At 36.7% G+C, this 18,369-nt stretch overlaps 1 protein-coding gene across 1 annotated transcript in view; it reads right to left on the bottom strand.

Annotated features, from left to right (window-relative positions):
* Positions 1-18,369, bottom strand: part of PAWR (pro-apoptotic WT1 regulator) — a 213,344-nt gene that overhangs the window by 30,256 nt on the left and 164,719 nt on the right. The window contains exons 2-3 of the mRNA XM_007947551.1: positions 14,159-14,290; positions 5,677-5,711 (exon numbers count right to left, since the gene is read on the bottom strand). Coding sequence (XP_007945742.1) covers positions 5,677-5,711; positions 14,159-14,290 — 167 coding nt within the window. The remainder of the gene's footprint in view (positions 1-5,676; positions 5,712-14,158; positions 14,291-18,369) is intronic.

The raw sequence follows: 18,369 nt of genomic DNA, 5'->3' as shown, positions 1-18,369 counted from the left end.
AAAAATTCAAGCCTTGAGTTGCAATACTGAAAGATTCTATGGGCAAAATATTGAATTATGCAGGAAACATCAAAAGAAGATGGAAGGAATACACAGAGTCACTGTACCAAATAAACTGATCTATGTTCATCCACATCAGGCAGTGGCTTATGATCCAGAACCAGTGGTACTGAAGGAAGAAGTCGAAGTTGCACTGAAGGAATTGACAAAAAATAAAGCTCCAGGAATTGACAGAATACCCACTGAGATGTTTTAACAAACGGATGCTGTGCTGGAGGCACTCACTCGGTTATGACAAGAATTTTGGAAGACAGCCACCTGGACAAATGATTGGAAGAGATCCCTATGTATACCCATTCCAAAGAAAGGTAATCTCTGTGGAAATTATCAAACAATATCATTAATATCACACGTAAGTAAAATTTTGGTGAAGATAATTAAAAAATGGTTGTAAAAGTCCTACAGAACCTGGTGGAACCACTGAGACTATGGCCCCTAGCTGCTCTTCAGGTCTGGAATTGAACCCACACCTGTGGCTCCCAGCCAAACAAAAGACAGGCATATGAGTTGAATATTACCTGAGGTAGATACACTAGATACACTCCTTGAGGAGAACAATCATGGGAGAAAGAAGGGTTGTTTATGCACAGGGAGACAGCTCAGGGGGCAGGAATGCATGGAGGAATGGACACAGGGAAGAGATAACTATCAGGAGGAAGTGGGAAGGGAGCTATTGCATTGGGGTAAATTGTAGTCAGTGTCATGAGACAAAGTGTATGTGAACTGCTGTATGGAAAGTGAATTTGCTCTGTAAATTTTCACCCAAATCACAACTAAAAAAAAAAATGGTTGCACTAGTATATTGATAGAGAGCTTCCAGAAATGCAAACTTGATTCAGAAGAGAACGTGGAATGAAGGATATCGTTGCTGATGTCAGACGGATCTTGGCTGAAAGCAAAGAATACCAGAAAGATGTTTACTTGTGTTTTACTGAGTATGCAAAAGCATTCGATTATGTGCATCATAATAAATTATGGATAACACTGAGAAGAATGAGAAATCCAGAACATTTAATTGTGCTCATGAGGAACCTATACATAGACCAGGAGGCTGTAGTTCAAACAGAACAAGGAGATACTGCATGATTTCTAATCAGGAAGGCAGTGCATCAGGGCTGTATCCTTTCACCATACTTATTCAATCTGTATGCTGAGCAAATAATCCAAGAAGCTGGACTATATGAAGAATAACATAGCATCAGGACTGGAGAAAGATTCATTAACAACCTGTAATATGCAGATGACACAACCTTGCTTGCTGAAACTGAAGATGACTTGAAGCACTTACTGATAAAGATTAAGGACTATAGTCTGCAGTGTGAATTATACCTCAACAAAGAAAATGAAAATCCTCACAATTGGAGCAGTAAGCAGCATCATGATAAATGGAGAAAAGATTGAAATTGTCAAAGATTTCATATTACTTGGATCCACAATCAACACCAATGGAAGCAGTAGTCAAGAAATCAGACGACATACTACACTGGGCAAATCTGTTGCAAAAGACCTCTTTCAAGTGCTGAAGAGCAAAGACGTCTCTTTGAAGAGTAAGGTACCTAATGCAAACCATGGTATTTTCAATCACCTCATATGCATGTGAGAGCTAGACAATGAATAAGGAAGACTGAAGAAGAGTTGATGCTTTTGAGTTGTGGTGTTGGAGAAGAATACGAAAGTATCATGGACTGCCAAAAGAACTAACAAATCTGTCCTGGAAGAAGTACAGGGGAATATGCCTTGGAAGTGAGAATGGCCAGACTTCATTTGACCTACTTTGGTCATGTTGTCAGAAGAGACCATTCCCTGGAGAAGGGTATCATGTTTGGTAAAGTGGAGGGTCAATGAAAAAGGGGAAGGCCCTCAGTGAGATGGGCTGACACAGTGGCTGCAACAGTGGGGTCAGGTATAGCAGGGTTTGTGAAGCTCACACAGGACTGGGCAGTATTTTGTTCTGTTGTACATATGGTCGCTATGAGTTGGAGGTGACTTGATGACACCTAACACCAACAATATACCTGTGTTACATTAAGTAGGGGGCATATCATAATACAAATCTATGTCTGTTATACTCACAGTTACACAACAAATAAAATGCTTGAAAAATATATGGGAAGTAAAAAAGAAAAATAATGTTAACAGTGATTGATTTGCATGGTAGGATTTTGCATGGGTTTTTCTAAACCTAATTTTGTACATTTAAAAAGAATATTTTCAACAGTGAGTATTACTGCTTTTTCATATGAAGACTATTTTTCTAAATTGTATAAAAATTCTACCCTTTTCATTTTCAGTAATCACAAAGAATCATGAGAAGAAAAGTCCCGATAAAGCTGCATGAATTACAGTTATAAAACTACAATAACATGAAATTTTACAGAACTGAAATGGTAAGACAAGAACATACAGGCCCTACAGATAAGCAGGATAGCTAAGTTAGCCAACTCCCCTCCCCTTATTTTATTTGCCCCCAACCTCCCCAGGCTAAAGAGTTCTGGTGGCATAGTGGATAAGGCATTTGACTGCTAACCAGAAGGTCAGCGCTTCAAACCCACCAGCTTCTTTGCAGAAGGAAGATGGAGCGATCTACTTCCATAAAGATTTACAGCTTCGGAAACCCAAAGGGTGTTGCTACGAGTCGGAACTGACTTGATGGCAGTGAGTTTCGTTTTGGTTTAGTTTTCCCCAGGCTAGCCCAAACCAGCCTAAGTCTGTTTGGCAGCCATCTTAGTTCCTAAGGTAACCCTTCAGGTCATTAAGTCCCTTTAACCTCTCCACCTCCGGGTGGAGTTTAGGCACCATTTTGTATACATGCAACAGACAGAGAAGTATGCAACCCTAACTGTGTCTGCGTAGGATGCAGAAATATGTATAACCATAGTTTTGTATGACAATTTCCTATTCTGTAAACTATATATAAGAGACGCTTAAAGGAATCTTCCTTCCCTGGAGTAGTCTTGTAGGCACTAACCCCAACTGTTCCTTCCTTGGCCAAAGAAATAAAAGTGCCTATTCTCCCACCTTGGTCTCTTGTTTATTGGCTACCATGAGTCATGCTGAGCAGAGCCTGGATTTGATCCAGAGCAATAGGGTTATATATCTACATGTTAGCCAAGATGGTAATTCCTTCCTGACATTAATATCTTGATCTGTTCAAACTCTTAACAAGAACAAAAACTTAAAATATTCTCTTTCTTGTAAACTCAACCAACTTCTGTTCAAAAGGAATGTGGTATAATAAAAGGTTTACTGAACTAAAGCCAGTTTCCTCATCTGGGAAAGAAGATACTAGCCTTCTCTGTGCCTAATGAGACTATTGCTGACTTCTTATAGAAACGTATGTGAAGGTGCTTTGCAAACAATGACTATACAAATGTGATCTACTGTGTTACCTAGGAGGGTAGGGCACTGGAGCTTTGGAGCACTTACAACTTTGCATAAATATTACTTAATAAAATACTGTTGTTGTTGTTATGTGCCATCCAATAGGACCCGACTCACAGCGACCACTCCTTGGGTTTCCGAGGTGGTATCACTACGGAAGTAGATTGCCCCATCTTCCTTCCGAGGAGTGGCTGGTGGGTTTGAACCGCCAGTCTTCTGGTTAGCAGTCAAGTGCCTTAGCCACTATGCCAGAGCTCCCAATAAAGCTGGTTGTTTTGTTTTCACAAATGTGTTTAATGTAGTACTAATTATTTTATATTAAAAATATATATATAGTATTAAAAATATATATATATAGTTTTCCCACTCAGATGGTTAGTGCTGATTGGTTGATGGTAATCTTCAGCAATCTTTTTTTTTATTTTTATTTTTTGGTAGCTTGGAATGAATACACTTTTCATTTTTAGTTATATATAGTCTTTAAAAATAAGCATGAATCACCAATATATATGTGATGAATTATAGAATTGGTACAACTGATACAACTGGAACTCTGACGTACTGGACCAAGTCACTCTATGTTCATTCATGTCCAAGATATATAAGCAATAAAAATTTAATCTGTTTCTTAGTTCTATATAACTGATATTTCAATAGTTAAGATTATGAAGCAAACAGACAACACTGGAGCTTTTTATTTACTGATGGATTACAATATGTCTTGTGTTTATATATAAAATAATTAATACTACATTAAACACATTTGTGTAAACAAAACAACCAGCTAATTAATATGTGAAAATAATAAAACCTGTTTTCCAGATGGGTGAATTATATACTTACATGAGAAAGGTAAGTTACATATCCTACTTAATCATGCCTTTCACAAGTCCTTCAGAATTGTCTTGCCTTTTTTCTTTTTTTAATTTTAACCAATGCATTATAAACTTAACCAAGCAAACAATTAAGAAAATAACATATTGGGGGAAAAAACATAATCATGTAACAATGATACAGTGATTCTTCCTAAATCTTGAGTTTCAGAAATTCTATGACCCCTCTACCAGCTTCCCAAAATTAAACATTTTTTTTTAAAAAAGGGAAAAATATAAAGAAAATGGAATACGTGATGCTCTTGATAGCCGAGTGGCCTTAATTTTAAAAATACAGCATAAGCAGACTGAGTGTTTAACAGATTTGATGCTCCAAAAGTACATTCTTGATATTTGTGAGAAAAAGTTAAATATTTAACTCATAATTTATAAAAGTACACATTCAAACTAGTTGTTTCCTGGGTGCTTGAACCCTCTAATAACACTGTAAGAATTCTTTCCAGCTGTATATCTTGGTTTACTGAAAATATTTTCTAGCACATGATGCCAAAATTTCTATCCTTTAGCCCATTCCTCCTATTCTTTCATCCCCATTAGTCACCAGACATCATCAAAAGGAAACATCTATTCCCTAGTCATTGCTACAACTTGCTGGTAGATTAATGAAAGTAATGAACTGATGATGCAAAACAATTCATACCAGAGAAGAAATTTTCAATTTTAGATATAGAATCTAGGAGCTTGTTTTTATTTTCGCTTGTTTTGTTTTTGCTTTTTAAATAGTACTAAAACTAGGAGTTGCTGTGAATCAGTGAATAATGACCAGAAACTTAAAACATTTTTCTTGTTTTAAAACACTGAATGAACATAGCTAAGTCTTTGAAAGCTGAAAAGTGTCAAAGAGAAATATTAGTAACAGAAATCTTACCTTGATTACAAGGTTTTTGTTAAATCAGTTATCTCATTAAAACAGGGGGAGAACAAGGTTCAATTAATCATACTAAGATTAGCCAGTGGTTGATTTTCTATTCTGCTACCTACACATAGGCACAACCAACCACAGTTTCTCTGGTAAAGGTGCTACCACTCAGTGTATAAGTGGTCAATTTGTACTTTCAATGTTTAAATACATGACAGAAAGACATTCAAAGTTTCCATTTTGCTAAATTCATCAGGCTCGTACAAATTCATGATGTGGGCAGTTTTCAAAGACTGAAGAATAAGCCGCAGTAAAACAGACATTACATGCCTGCCTACAATGTAACTTCTTTTTAAGAGCACAATATTAAAGTTTCTAACTTTTAAAAAGCGGTGTGAAACAGTTCTACTTAGTAAAGCCATAATCAGACAGACATTACACTAATGTCTACAGTGTTGTAAGTCATAACTTAAGGATTCTTACCTTTTGTATCTGCCTGAAACTGTTCTAGATGGCTCCTGTAAAGTGAAAATAGTAACATATCAGTTTGTGTGTGTGTGTGTGTGCGCGTACAAGCACAGAAATTACTGATTATATAAAAACAGTTGATGGAGAATATCTAATTTTGAAAGAAAATGGGGAGCAATTACCATTACTTCGTTGGAAATTCATACTGCTGGTCAAACAAAACAAGCAAGACTCTCCATCTGCTCTTTCAGTCAACAACAATCACTTTAAACAATGTTTTTCAATATGGAATTATTTTTTTAAGTTCAGAAAAACGAACAAGTGGAATATATCACTAATCACCCAGCCAACTCAAATCCTTTTGGAAGTCTGTGAGCAAAAAAACCACACCACAACCATTATGTGCCACCATACTCCTCCCTGCCCCAGTCTTTTTTATGCCTTTCTTTTTATTTTATTGGGCAGGGGGGATAGGTGGCAGGGAGCAGGGGAGCTATAATTCATCACATATATATTGGTGATTCATGCTTATTTTTAAAGACTATACATAACTAAAAATGAAAAGTGTGTTCATTCCAAGCGACCAAAAAATAAAAATAAAAAAAAAGATTGCTGAAGATTACCATCAACCAATCAGCACTAACCATCTGAGTGGGAAAACTATTTACCTTGCAACTAATACACATTTAGAGAAGAATTTTGAGAAATATATAACTACGAAATGGGGGGAATTTTTCAGCAACACTAAACTACAGTGGCATTACACTAATTTTAAACTTTGGCCTAACTATAAATGATTGAAAGTTAGTATCAACAAGTTTCAAATTAAGCATATTAATAGAAAGTCATATAGTAATATCAGTTTATTTAAAAATAATTTAATAAATAGTCATCTCAAATTTTACACAGTATTTTCTATATAGCTAGTTTGGTACAACTGATACAACTGGAACTCTGAGTACTGGACAAAGTCACTCTATGTTCATTCATGTCCAAGATATATAAGCAATAAAAATTTAATCTGTTTCTTACTTCTATATAACTGATATTTCAATAGTTAAGATTATGAAGCAAACAGACAACACTGTAGCTTTTTATTTACTGATGGACTACAATATGTCTTTTTATTGAAGATTATGCATTTTGTAGCTAAATGTTACTTTCACTATGACTTTAATAATTAAGTTACATACCTTAATAATGAATATGATCCATATTTACAGGTTATACTGTGTTGGTGTTAGTATTACTATCACTATTATTAGAGAATGGAAGAAGTGGTAGCCTGCTTCTCTTATGTATTCAAAATAGGCAATTAACAGGTGGGATTTAAAGTGAGTTTTATGCCCTTGCTCAAAAGTGAAATTCGGGTATGTCTTGAATTAAAAGTGCGATTATATGGTACACTGAAAGACACTCTTATAATTTTAAGGAGGAAATGCTTCATGTCCTTAAAATTAGAACAAAATATTATAAATATATAAATTCCATTTGTTAACTAAAAGCCTCTATAGTCCTGTGGTCACAAGGATTTCCAAACAATTGGAACAAGCTAATAATTACTATAACACTCAAAGCTGACAATTCCATTCAAGTGTAGAAAAATAAAGGCACAGCAGTACCACTGAAACTGCTTGTGAAAAGTACAATAGCTAAGACTGATACTTGTCTTAAAAGTTTAAAAGATTACGTAATTAGGTCTTCTGACAGCCCCAAAGCCTGTTATACAACTGATTTCAAATACAGTTTTCCTGAAGTAATCTTCCTTACAACAGGATGGCTTATGTTACTAAAGTAAGGAGGAGAGACCTATGTAGAGCTGAAAAATGTTGGCAAAGCACTAACTGCTTTGTGTAAGTTTAAATAAACTATTCTGCTTCATTTAAGCTTAGGATGGTCAATAAGGAAATCCCCATGAACACTGTCTTTATAGGTGCAGTGGTAGATCAGAACTTGTAAAGCATAAGCAAATATAAAAGCATATGTGAAATAAGATCAGACAAACATAAGCCCTACAGAACATAGCAAAATAATACTCAAGTTATTCAAATAAACTCATTAGCTATGGGTCAGAATCAACTTGACAGCAACTTTTTTTTTCTTTTTGGTACACAGAAAGGGACTGGGAATGGTGACACCTCAGTAACAATAAATACATCAAGGCTGCAGATCTTGATTTCAAAATATCATTTTCTAATAAAAGGAAAATGACTGATTGGTTGATTCTAAGGCTTGGGCAGAAAAGACACTGAGTCTATAGTATCTTCTTATGCCAGAAAACAAACAAATGCTCCAAAAATGACAGAGACATATCAAAAGGACACAAAAACTTGAAGAGGTTCCCACCAGCCAAAACAATCTAAGTATCAAAATAAGTAATGATGATGTAAAGGCAGAATGCCAAAGACCAAAAAAAAAAAAAAAAATCATTGCCACTGAGTCAATTGTGACTTACAGTGAGCCAATGTGTGCAGAATAGAAAAAAACACAGAGTTTTCAAGTTCAGAAGCAGATTGACATGGCTTTCTTCCAAAACACCTGTGGGTGGGTTTGAACTGTTGACCTTTTGGACTCAACCCACCACTGCTGGCTTTGAGGAAGGAAGAAAGGGGCCATGGGCCAAGGAATACAAACAGCATCTAGGAGCTGCAAAAGGCAAAGAAATGGGTGATAGACAAGGAAGAAGAAAGGAAGAAAGTTTGGTGGGGATTAAGATATCTACATAGTTGAAAGCCACATAATACTAACTAAGGAGCAAAAGTACAATTCTACAGTGCAGAAGCCTGGCAAACAGGACCTTATTCATATGACCAAAATGATTATTGCAAGAATGGGACAAATTAAAATCAGGTGCTACCTGGTAAGATACAATGAGAAGAATGTAGCATCAATTGTGAGATATTTCTTACCAAAGAGGCATCATCTGAATCTTATTATATGGAATCATTAGATAATTCGAATTGAGGGAAATATCACAAAATAACTGATCTATAACCTTTAAAACTACACATTAAGATGAATATGTACTATTGCAGACTGAAAGAAACTGAAGTCTTGCCAAATAAATGTTGATTTTGAATTACTGCTAAAAATAAGACATTAATTAAGATAACTGACAAAACCTGAATGAGATCTGAATATTGTTGTTGTTGTTGTTGTTGTTGTTATGTGCCATTGAGTCGGCCCCAACTCATAGCAACCCTTCCTTGGGTTTCCGAGGCAGTATCACTAGGGAAGTAGAATTGCCCAATCTTCCTTCCGAGAAGTGGCTGGTGGGTTTGAACTGCCAGCCTTCTGGTTAGCAGTCAAGTGCTTTAGCCACTATGCTACCAGAGCTCCTGATCTGAATATTAGATGGTAGATCTGAATATTAGATGGTAGAAATGGATCAATTTTAATTTCCCATTTTTGATAGATGTGTTGTGCTTAAGAAGCCCTGGTGGCACAGTGGTAAAAGTACTCGGCTGCTAACTGAAAGGTCATGGTTTAGCCCCACCAGTCACTCTGTGGGAGAAAGATGTGGCAATGTGTGTCTGTAATGATTTGCAGATATATATAAAGAACGCATATAGTCACATGCTAAAAAAAAAAATCCACAAAGTATAAAAGGGTATATTGGTAAAAAGTCTCCTCAGCCACCTAGTCACCTTCCCTGGAGGCAATTAATGGTTTGTTTTGTGTATCCTCCAGAGCTATTTTAAACTTTAAGACACGTGTGTGTGTGTGTGGGGAAAAAAAAAAAAAAAAATCCCACTGCCATCGAGTCAAGTCTGACTCATAGTGACCCCCATTGGGTTTCCGAGGTGGTAAATCTTTACAGAATTAGAATGCCCAGTCTTGCTTCTGTGGAGTGGCTGGTGGGTTTGAACTACCAACCTCATTAGCAGTCAAATACCTTAGGCACTATGCTACTAGAACTCATATATATTATATACATACGTATAAACTTAAAGGTTTATGTGTGTGTGTGTATGTATACAGATAAGCTCAAAGTTTAAAATTTCTCTGGGAGGATACACAAGAAAATTATCTATCTATACATATCTCCTTGAGGACTAAGGTGCGCCTGACACAAGCCATGATATTTCCAATCGCCTTGTATGCATGTGAGAGCTGGACAATGAATAGGGAAGACCGAAGAAGAGTTGATGCTTTTGAGTTGTGGTGCTGGCGAAGAATGCTGAAAGTACCATGGACTGCTAAAAGAACTAACAGATCTGTCCTGGAGGAAGTGCAGCCAGAATGCTCCTTGGAAGCAAGAATGGCCAGATTTCGTCTCACCTATTTTGGTCATGTTGTAAGAAGGGACCATTCCCTGGAGAAGGATGTCATGCTTGGTAGGGTGGAGGGTCGACGAAAGAGGGGGAGGCCTTCAACGAGATGGATTGATACAGTGGCTGCGATGATGGGCTCGAGTATAGCATGGATTGTGGGGCTGGTGTGGGATCGGGCAGTGTTTCGTTCTGCTGTGCATGGGGTCGCTATGAGTCGGAAACGACTCGACGGCACTTAACAACAACAACAACATACATATTAAGCTTAAAATTCAAAATACAGTAAGTGGTGCACAGAAAAATGAATAGTAAAGAAATAGACCAAACTGAGTGTCTCTTTATGTATGTTTTAGTATTTTCAAAATGTTCAACCGACCATGTATTACTTAATCATAAAATAATTTATTACTTTTAAAATTGATGTGATTATCTAGGAAAATGTGATTACGTATTCAATCACAGTTAAAATAACTATCTAAATGCTCATTTTCAATTACCAGTATCCCACATTGTTTGAAAAATGTAAAGCAGACACTTAATAATTTCTAATCTATCACCACAAAGCATCTTGTTAGGCCACATTCATACTACCCTTTCATTCTTCATTTTTAAAGATCTGTTTAACTGCAAGGCTCAGACTTACGGGCAATGCTAAGAAAACAAAGTATTTCTCTGTCTTATTCAAGAAAGCTGTAAAACAACCAACAAAGTCAATATTTTCTCTTTCTCTTTTTGTTGTTTTTAATTTTGGACTCATAAACAAATATCTAGAACTCTGATGGCATAGTGCCTAAGGCACCTGACTGCTAACCAGAAGGGTGACAGTTCAAAACCACAGCCACTCCTCGAAAGGAAGGTTGGGCAATCTACTTCCATAGTGATACTGCCTTGGAAACCCAAGGAGGGGTTGCTATGAGTTGGATCCAACTTGACGGCAATGGTTTTTTTTTAAACAAATATCTAAGGAGCTCTGGTGGCACAGTGCTTAAGTGCTTGGCTGCTAACTGAAAGGCCAGTGGTATGAACTCACTAGCTGCTCCCAGGAAGAAAGATGTGGCAGTCAACTTCCATAAAGGTTAAATCCTTGGAAACTCTCTGGGGAAGTTCTACTCTGTCCTGTAGGGTCACTGTGAGTTGGAACTGATTTGACAGCAACAGGTTTAAACAAATATTTATCCAATACGAATTAAAAGTTGAAAATAAGTAAGTTGCCCTTGAGTAGATTCTGACTCACAGTGACTCCATGTATGTCAGAGAATAACTGTGTTCCACAGACTTTTCAATAGCTAGTTTTTTAAGAGAAGATTCCTAGTCCTTTCTTCCAAGGCACCTCTGGGTGGACCAACCTTTTGGTTAGCAGCTGAGTTCATTAACTATACCACTCAGGGATTCCAATGAGTAATCAAATATGTGAATTTTCATAGTAAGTCAAAGAGACATCACTATGAAGACAGAGCAGCTGCTGTTCCTACTCCAACTTCAATGAGACAATTTCAGGCTATGGCAGTGTCTGAGCCTCATTCTCATCCCAAGCAAAGAGACTCACAAAGTAGACATTTAGAGCCAAGGTCCCCAGTCAGTCACATCCCCAATATTAATAAAACAAACAAACCAAAATGGGGGAAAATGAAGAGTGGGCCTGGGCAGAGATTATAAAATAAAAGCTACAGGAAAGATGACAAACTGGGTAAGGCAAAAACCTCCTCAGTGAGACCAGATAAACTGAGACTTTCCATATTGGTGGATGTATCTGAATACCCTGTGAGTTCTAACACCTAGTTCCCCAGCAGTGAGTAGCAGGAGCCCTCACATGACAGAAAGAAAATAGGTCTCCTTCTAAAAGCCACTACCTGATGATACTTGAGTATGCCAGAGTCAGTGCCATGGTCTACCTGAAGCCAAAGCCTAAATTCTTCCCGTTTGTTTTTTTTTTCCCCCCTCTGGTTGCTGTTATAGCCTAAGTTCTTAATAAAAATGCTACACTATCGCTATCCCAATAAATTAAGAATGTATATTGCAGGAAATCATTACTAGAATAGGCCCAAACTTAACTTAAATTTTGTTAGAAAAATGATATAAAGATCATTTAAATTGTGGACAGTCAAAGAGATGCTGGGAGAGCACTGCTTGCTGTCATTGTTAGGTACCACTGAGTCACTTCTGACTCACAGCAACTGTATGTACAAGATAACAAAATACCACCCAGTCCTGCACCATCCTCACAACTGTTGCTATGTTTGAGCCCACTTTTGCAGACACTGTGTCAATTAATCTCATTGACGGTCTTTGACTCAATGGCAACAAGTTTGGTTTTGATGTTATAGGTGATAATCATCACAGTTTCAGGGAAATTATTATATGGTATAGTAGCTTATGACTCACAGTGACCCTATAGAACTGCTCCATAGTGTTTCAAAGGCTGTAATCTTTATGGAAGCAGACTGCCATATCTTTCTCCCATGGAATGGCTGGTGGGTTTAAACCACCAAGTTAGCAGCTAAATGTTTAACCAGTGCACCAGGAAGGCTCCTCTTATCATTGACAGTAGCAGCATTTTGAGTGAGAGAACAGTTGAATCTACATCACTATATGAATCTTTACATCAATACTTGTGCCTCAAAGAGCAGAGAATAAAGCAAGTTTGCATCCCCACTTCCTAAGCAGCTAAAAATACTTTACCTCTTTCTGCCAAATACCTTCATTCCATTGCAAATCAACAGACAGATTTATATTTCATTATTTTTCATCAGTAATATGAGGACAAGCATGGATTGCTCTGAAACTCCTTATAAAGTGACATCATAATAAAATGCATTTATAAAGTTAGCATTTTTCTGGGGAAAAAAACCCCCAGTAATTTCCAGATATCTCAAAATATCAACAAAAAACCTAAAGATGTGATTATATCAAGATCATTCCCAAATTATAATTTATATGAAATGATTCTGTAACTTGATTTGCTTTATAAATGGCTGGTGGTTCAAACCCACCAGCCGCTCCTCGGAAGGAAGGTTGGGCAATCCTACTTCCGTAGTGATAACTGCCTCGGAAACCCAAGGAGGGGTCGCTATGAATTGGGGCCAACTCGACGGCAAATAACAACAACAACAACAACAACAACAACAACAAGGCATGCTTATCTCATCAACTGAAGAAGAACTTATGCATGTGAATTATGGTGTTGGCAAAAATACTGAATATACCATAGACTGTCAGAAAAATGAACAAATCTTTCTTGGACAGCCAGAATGCTCCTACGAAATGAGGATGGTGACGAGACTTCATCTCTTGTACTTTGGTCATGTTATCACAGGGACTAGTCCCTAAAGAAGGTTATCATGCTTAGTAAAGTAGAGGGTCAGTGAAAAAGAGGAAGATCTTCAACAAGTTGGATTGACACAGTGGTTGCAACAATGGGCTCAAGCATAGCAACAACTGTGAGGATGACTCAGGACCAGGCAGTGTTTCATTCTATTATTCATAAGTCAGCACTGATTCAACAGTACCTAACAACAACAACATATCATCAATTCCCAATTTTCTACGTCACAAGAGCCCAAAATAACAGCTAATTTGAAATGGAGTTAATTTTTAAAAAAAAAAAAAAAAAACCTTATTATTTGCACAGAAATATAGGTATTTCTAGCAATTCATAATACTATATGTTTTTAATATTATCTTTAAGTATTTGACTCTGAAGAAATTTGCTATTCAACTTTTGTTTCTATGTAACCCTAATGCAAATACCAGTCTATAGCAGAATGGGTCTACTCACTTAAAATTACTAATTCTTACTTTTTTGAAAGGAAGGAGATAAATATTTTCCTTTGTCATTTTAACAGTTGATACCACTTACTTTAATGAATCAATAAATATTTACACTGCTTAAGTCAAAAAATATTTATTGTTGTTGTTTTTAGGTGCCATCGAGTCATCTCCAACTCAAAGCTATCCGATGCGCAACAGAATGAAACACTGACTGGTTTTGTACCAACCTCATGATCCTTGCTATACCTGAGCCCTCCGGTGCAGCCACTACATCAATCCGTCTTGTTGAGGGCCTTGAAAAATACTTGGAAATGAAGATATCAGTAGTAAATTCACTAAATATACTTAAAGTCAGCTGATGTTACCAAAATGAAACTGGAAAAATTATTAATAATAATTTACAAATTATTATTATTAAAATGCCTAGTGACTTCCTAGTATTTTTAAATACTCACTTGTAACAGGTAGGAAGTGCCTGGATCTAATAAGCTTACAGCTTCATTCTGTACCGTGTTTTGTTGTGTAATGGCATCTTCTCGTTTCCGTTCTTTTTGCCCTGCTTCATCGTCTTCATAATCATCTAAGCACTGAAAGAAAAAACAATTTCCATTTAATTTCCCCATATAATTAATAGAATATTTTGATAATATGCAAACATACAACTGATCGCAGTAAAGAAATATTAATCGAGCACTCAGAAACAAGTTTACACAGTAAAGGTGTTCCTTTAAGCAATAAGCACAATTAATTCCTGTAAACTAAATCATTTTTAATTCACTACGGAAAATGTCAGAGAGACCCAGTTATCTGCTTAAAATCTGTACCTCCATAGTCACACTCCTGCCAACATCTTTCCTTTCAGCTTTAGCTATTAGTAACATGGTTTTCTTAAAGGGTATGTTCACTTATTCTTCATCATTCGTTTACCAAGTAAACTAATGGTGTGTATCTACCTTAAAAAAAAAAGCACTGCATAGAGGGTGACAAAAAGTACTCTACAGACACGGAATTACTAACCTATTAGGGAAGATTAAGATATGTATAATAAAGCACTGGTGGTTCAATGGTAGAGTTCTTGCATTCTGCGCAGGAGACTCAGCTTCAATTCCCAGCCAATATCCCTCAAGCACAGCTACTACCTATCTGCCAGTGGAGGTTTGGTGTTGGTTGCTACAATGCTGAATAGGTTTCAGGAGAGCTTCCTGACTAAGATGCAACAGAAAGAAAGCCCTGACTTTTTTATTTTTTTTTTAATCAGCTAATAAAAGCCCTATGGATTAAAATTGTCTGATTCACTGTGCATGGGGTCACTAGGAGTCAGCAGCCAACTCCACAGCAGCTAACAAGAAGATATGTAATGGAGTGACAAAGACCATTTTCTAACTTGGTTAGTTCCTATAAGAGTATAGGAAGAGGAGCTTACAATTTAAAAGACATGTATAATTTGGACTTACAGAAATAAAGAAGAAAGAAATGGTAGAAAGAACAGGAGAAAAAGCTTATAGGAGAAGGTGTTGTTGAAAAGCTGAATCAACACCAGCAACTGTCTACCTCCAAGCTTTTCATGTAAAAAAAAAATTCTGTCTGTAAAACCATTTAGGGATAGGTTATCAATTCCTTGCAGCTGAAGTGATGCATTCACTAATGCAGTAACTAATGCATTGCCCTAGAGGGTTAAATGAAATAGTGTCTCTGTAGGCACTCTGTAAACACTAAGACACTGACCAAAGCCAAGTATGGCAGGAAAGGCAAGAGGACTTAATCAAATTATGCGTACAGAAGAAAAGACCAAAGCCACTGTGCAAATCAGGAATGGTCACTAGAGTATCCAGAAATAGGAGAAACACATATGGGAGGTGGGGTAGGGGGTGCTAGCTTGATAAGCAGCGTATTTACAGACACAAGACCACAACAGGGGAAAGGGAAGAAAGCATCCACCTTGGATGATTACAATGACGTTAAAAGGAAGGCTGGAAAGAAAATGGAAGGGAAAAATTAAAGGAAAAAGCAAGCCAAGATTCCAGAGGATGTTTGGGTGGTTGTTGTTGTTATGTGCCGTCAAGTTGGACCCGACCTATAGCGACCCCTTCTTGGGTTTCCGAGGTGGTATCACTACAGAAGTAGATTGCTCAACCTTCCTTCCAAGGAGTGGCTGGTGGGTTTAAACCTCCAGCCTTCTGGTTAGCAGTCAAGTGCCTTAGGCACTATGCTACCAGAACTCCATGTTTGGGTTACCCTAGTGTAATGCAACCAACTGCATGTACAGGATCACTTGGCCCTTGTTATATCACTCCACTGGAATTGGACTTTGGGGAATGGATATATAAAAATATATATAAATGGTGATACTATGACTATCACTACTGCTATAATAAATTGTCCTTGACTCTGACCCACGAATCTAGAGTCTTCTACCAGAATTCAGGACTACATCAGGTTAACACATTAGCTTGCAAGCTGGGTAAGATCTCAGACTCTTCACAGTTCTCAAAAGAGGTTAGATTTGGAAAGGTATATGCTCTGATTTAAAAAAAAGATCATAAACAGTAAACAGTATAAGAAGTTTGAACTTTTCATTACATAGCATGAAAAGATGGTGCAGTGCTATTAAGCTCTTGGAACATTAGTACAACATGATCAAATCTGTTTTGGAAAAGAACCTGGATATAGCGATCCAGGAGAGACTAGTTAAACAAAATGATAGAAAATATCCTGTGAAAAACAATATATTCCAGGTAGGAAACAGAATCAATAAAATAAACCTAGTATATAATACAAAAATTTAAGATATTAGTCCTGGTTAGAGAAAGAATCTTGTTATAGTATTTGTTCAAAACTTTCTCAAAGCAATAGTCAGTATCACACTTAACACCAAAGTAATTTCAAAGTAAAATCAGACACAAAACACTGATGCCCACAATCAACGTAACTGTTAACATCATTCTGGAAGTCCTAGCTGGTACAATTAGGTAAGAAGAATAAAATATTTCAGCATTAGAAAGAAGGCAAATTATCATTTCAGATAATATGATCTTGCCAAAGAAACAATCTGAAAATATTTCCCCCAAGAAATAGCAATGCCAGTTAGGGAATACTATAAACACACACACACACACACACACACACACACAACTAAAAAATAAGCAGATGATACCTGTATTAAGAAAACTATAAATCTTTTACTAAGGGCTATAAATTAGAACCTATACTTAAATTGAGAAAAACCTACTATAGTGAAACTGTCAATAATATATAAATCAATTATAAACTGAATAAAAATTTTAATCAGATTCCTACAGAATTAATTCAGAAAGTGGGGGTGGACCATCTGGGAGAATAAACACATAAAACATCCAGAAAAACTAATTTTAAAAAAAGAGTTATGACAGAAGATTCACTCTGTTGTTGTTGTTATATGCCATCGAGTCAGACCCGACTCATAGTGACCCCTCCTTGGGTTTCCGAGGCAGTACCACTACAGAAGTAGATTGCCCCATCTTCCTTCCAAGGAGTGGCTGGTAGGTTTGAACTGGCAACCTCTGGTTAGCAGTCAAGTGCCTTAGGTACTATACTACCAGACCTCCTGAAGATTCACTCTAGATAATTCACTTTAGATAATATTAAAAGATATAAAACCCAATAATGAATATTGTAAAGATAGCAGCAGAAAGGGAATGAAATAGTATTTTTGAAAAGCCTTTCAAAATTTCAGAAAAAACACCAAGAGAAGGGGTCAACCATTTAATGCAGGACTGAGAAACAAGAGAGTACCACATGAAAAGAATAAAGTAGTCTTATCTCTAGTCTACTCTGTGATAGTAATCATTCCTCATTCTCCAGTATCTGAACTGACCACAGAAACCAAGGCAAACAACTTGAAGCTGGAATTGTTAAGACACAAAGTAATACAGATGGCAGTCAGAGTTAAGACAGATTAGCAATGAATTCCTGGAACACTGGGATGTTACTTCATTTTTACTTCAGTATTCATTTTCTGCATCCTAGTCCCCAGAATATTACTGCTATTATTCAAATTTAAACATCAACACTAAAGCCAAACATGAAGAAATTGAAGATTTTACCAATTTCTGCAGTCTGAAATTGACCAAATATGCAATCAAGATGTAGTCATTATTACTGGTGATTGGAATGCAAAAGTTGGATACAGAGAAGTAGCATGGGTAGTTGGAAAATATGGTCTTGGCGATAGAAATGAGGCCAGAGATTGCATGATAAAATTTTGCAAGACCAATAACTTATTCATTGCAAATACCTTTTTTCAACAACATAAATGGCAGCTATACACGTAGCCACTGCCAGACAGAATGCACAGGAATCAAATTAACTACATCTTTGGAAAGAGAAGATGGAGAAGCTTCATATCATCAGTCAGAACAAGGCCAGGAGCTGACTTTTGGAAAGACCAGCAATTGCTCATATGCAATTGCTCATATGCAAGTCAAGCTTAAGCTTAAGAAAATTAAAACAAACACAAGAGAACAAAAATATGACCTTGTGTATATCCCACCTGAACTTGGATACAATATGAAGAACAGATTTGATGCACTGAACATCAAAATGAAGAAAGAAAAAAGTCATTTAAAAGACAGAAAAGGAAGAAAAGACCAAAATAGATGTCAGAAGAGACTCTGGAACTTGCACTTGA

The sequence above is a fragment of the Orycteropus afer genome, unplaced genomic scaffold (genome assembly GCF_000298275.1).
Source record: "Orycteropus afer afer isolate SDZICR_OR568_19922 unplaced genomic scaffold, OryAfe1.0 scaffold00190, whole genome shotgun sequence".
Lineage (NCBI taxonomy): Eukaryota > Metazoa > Chordata > Mammalia > Tubulidentata > Orycteropodidae > Orycteropus > Orycteropus afer.
The sequence above is the reverse complement of the archived record's forward strand: the minus strand, read 5'-3'. Positions and strand labels throughout refer to the sequence as shown.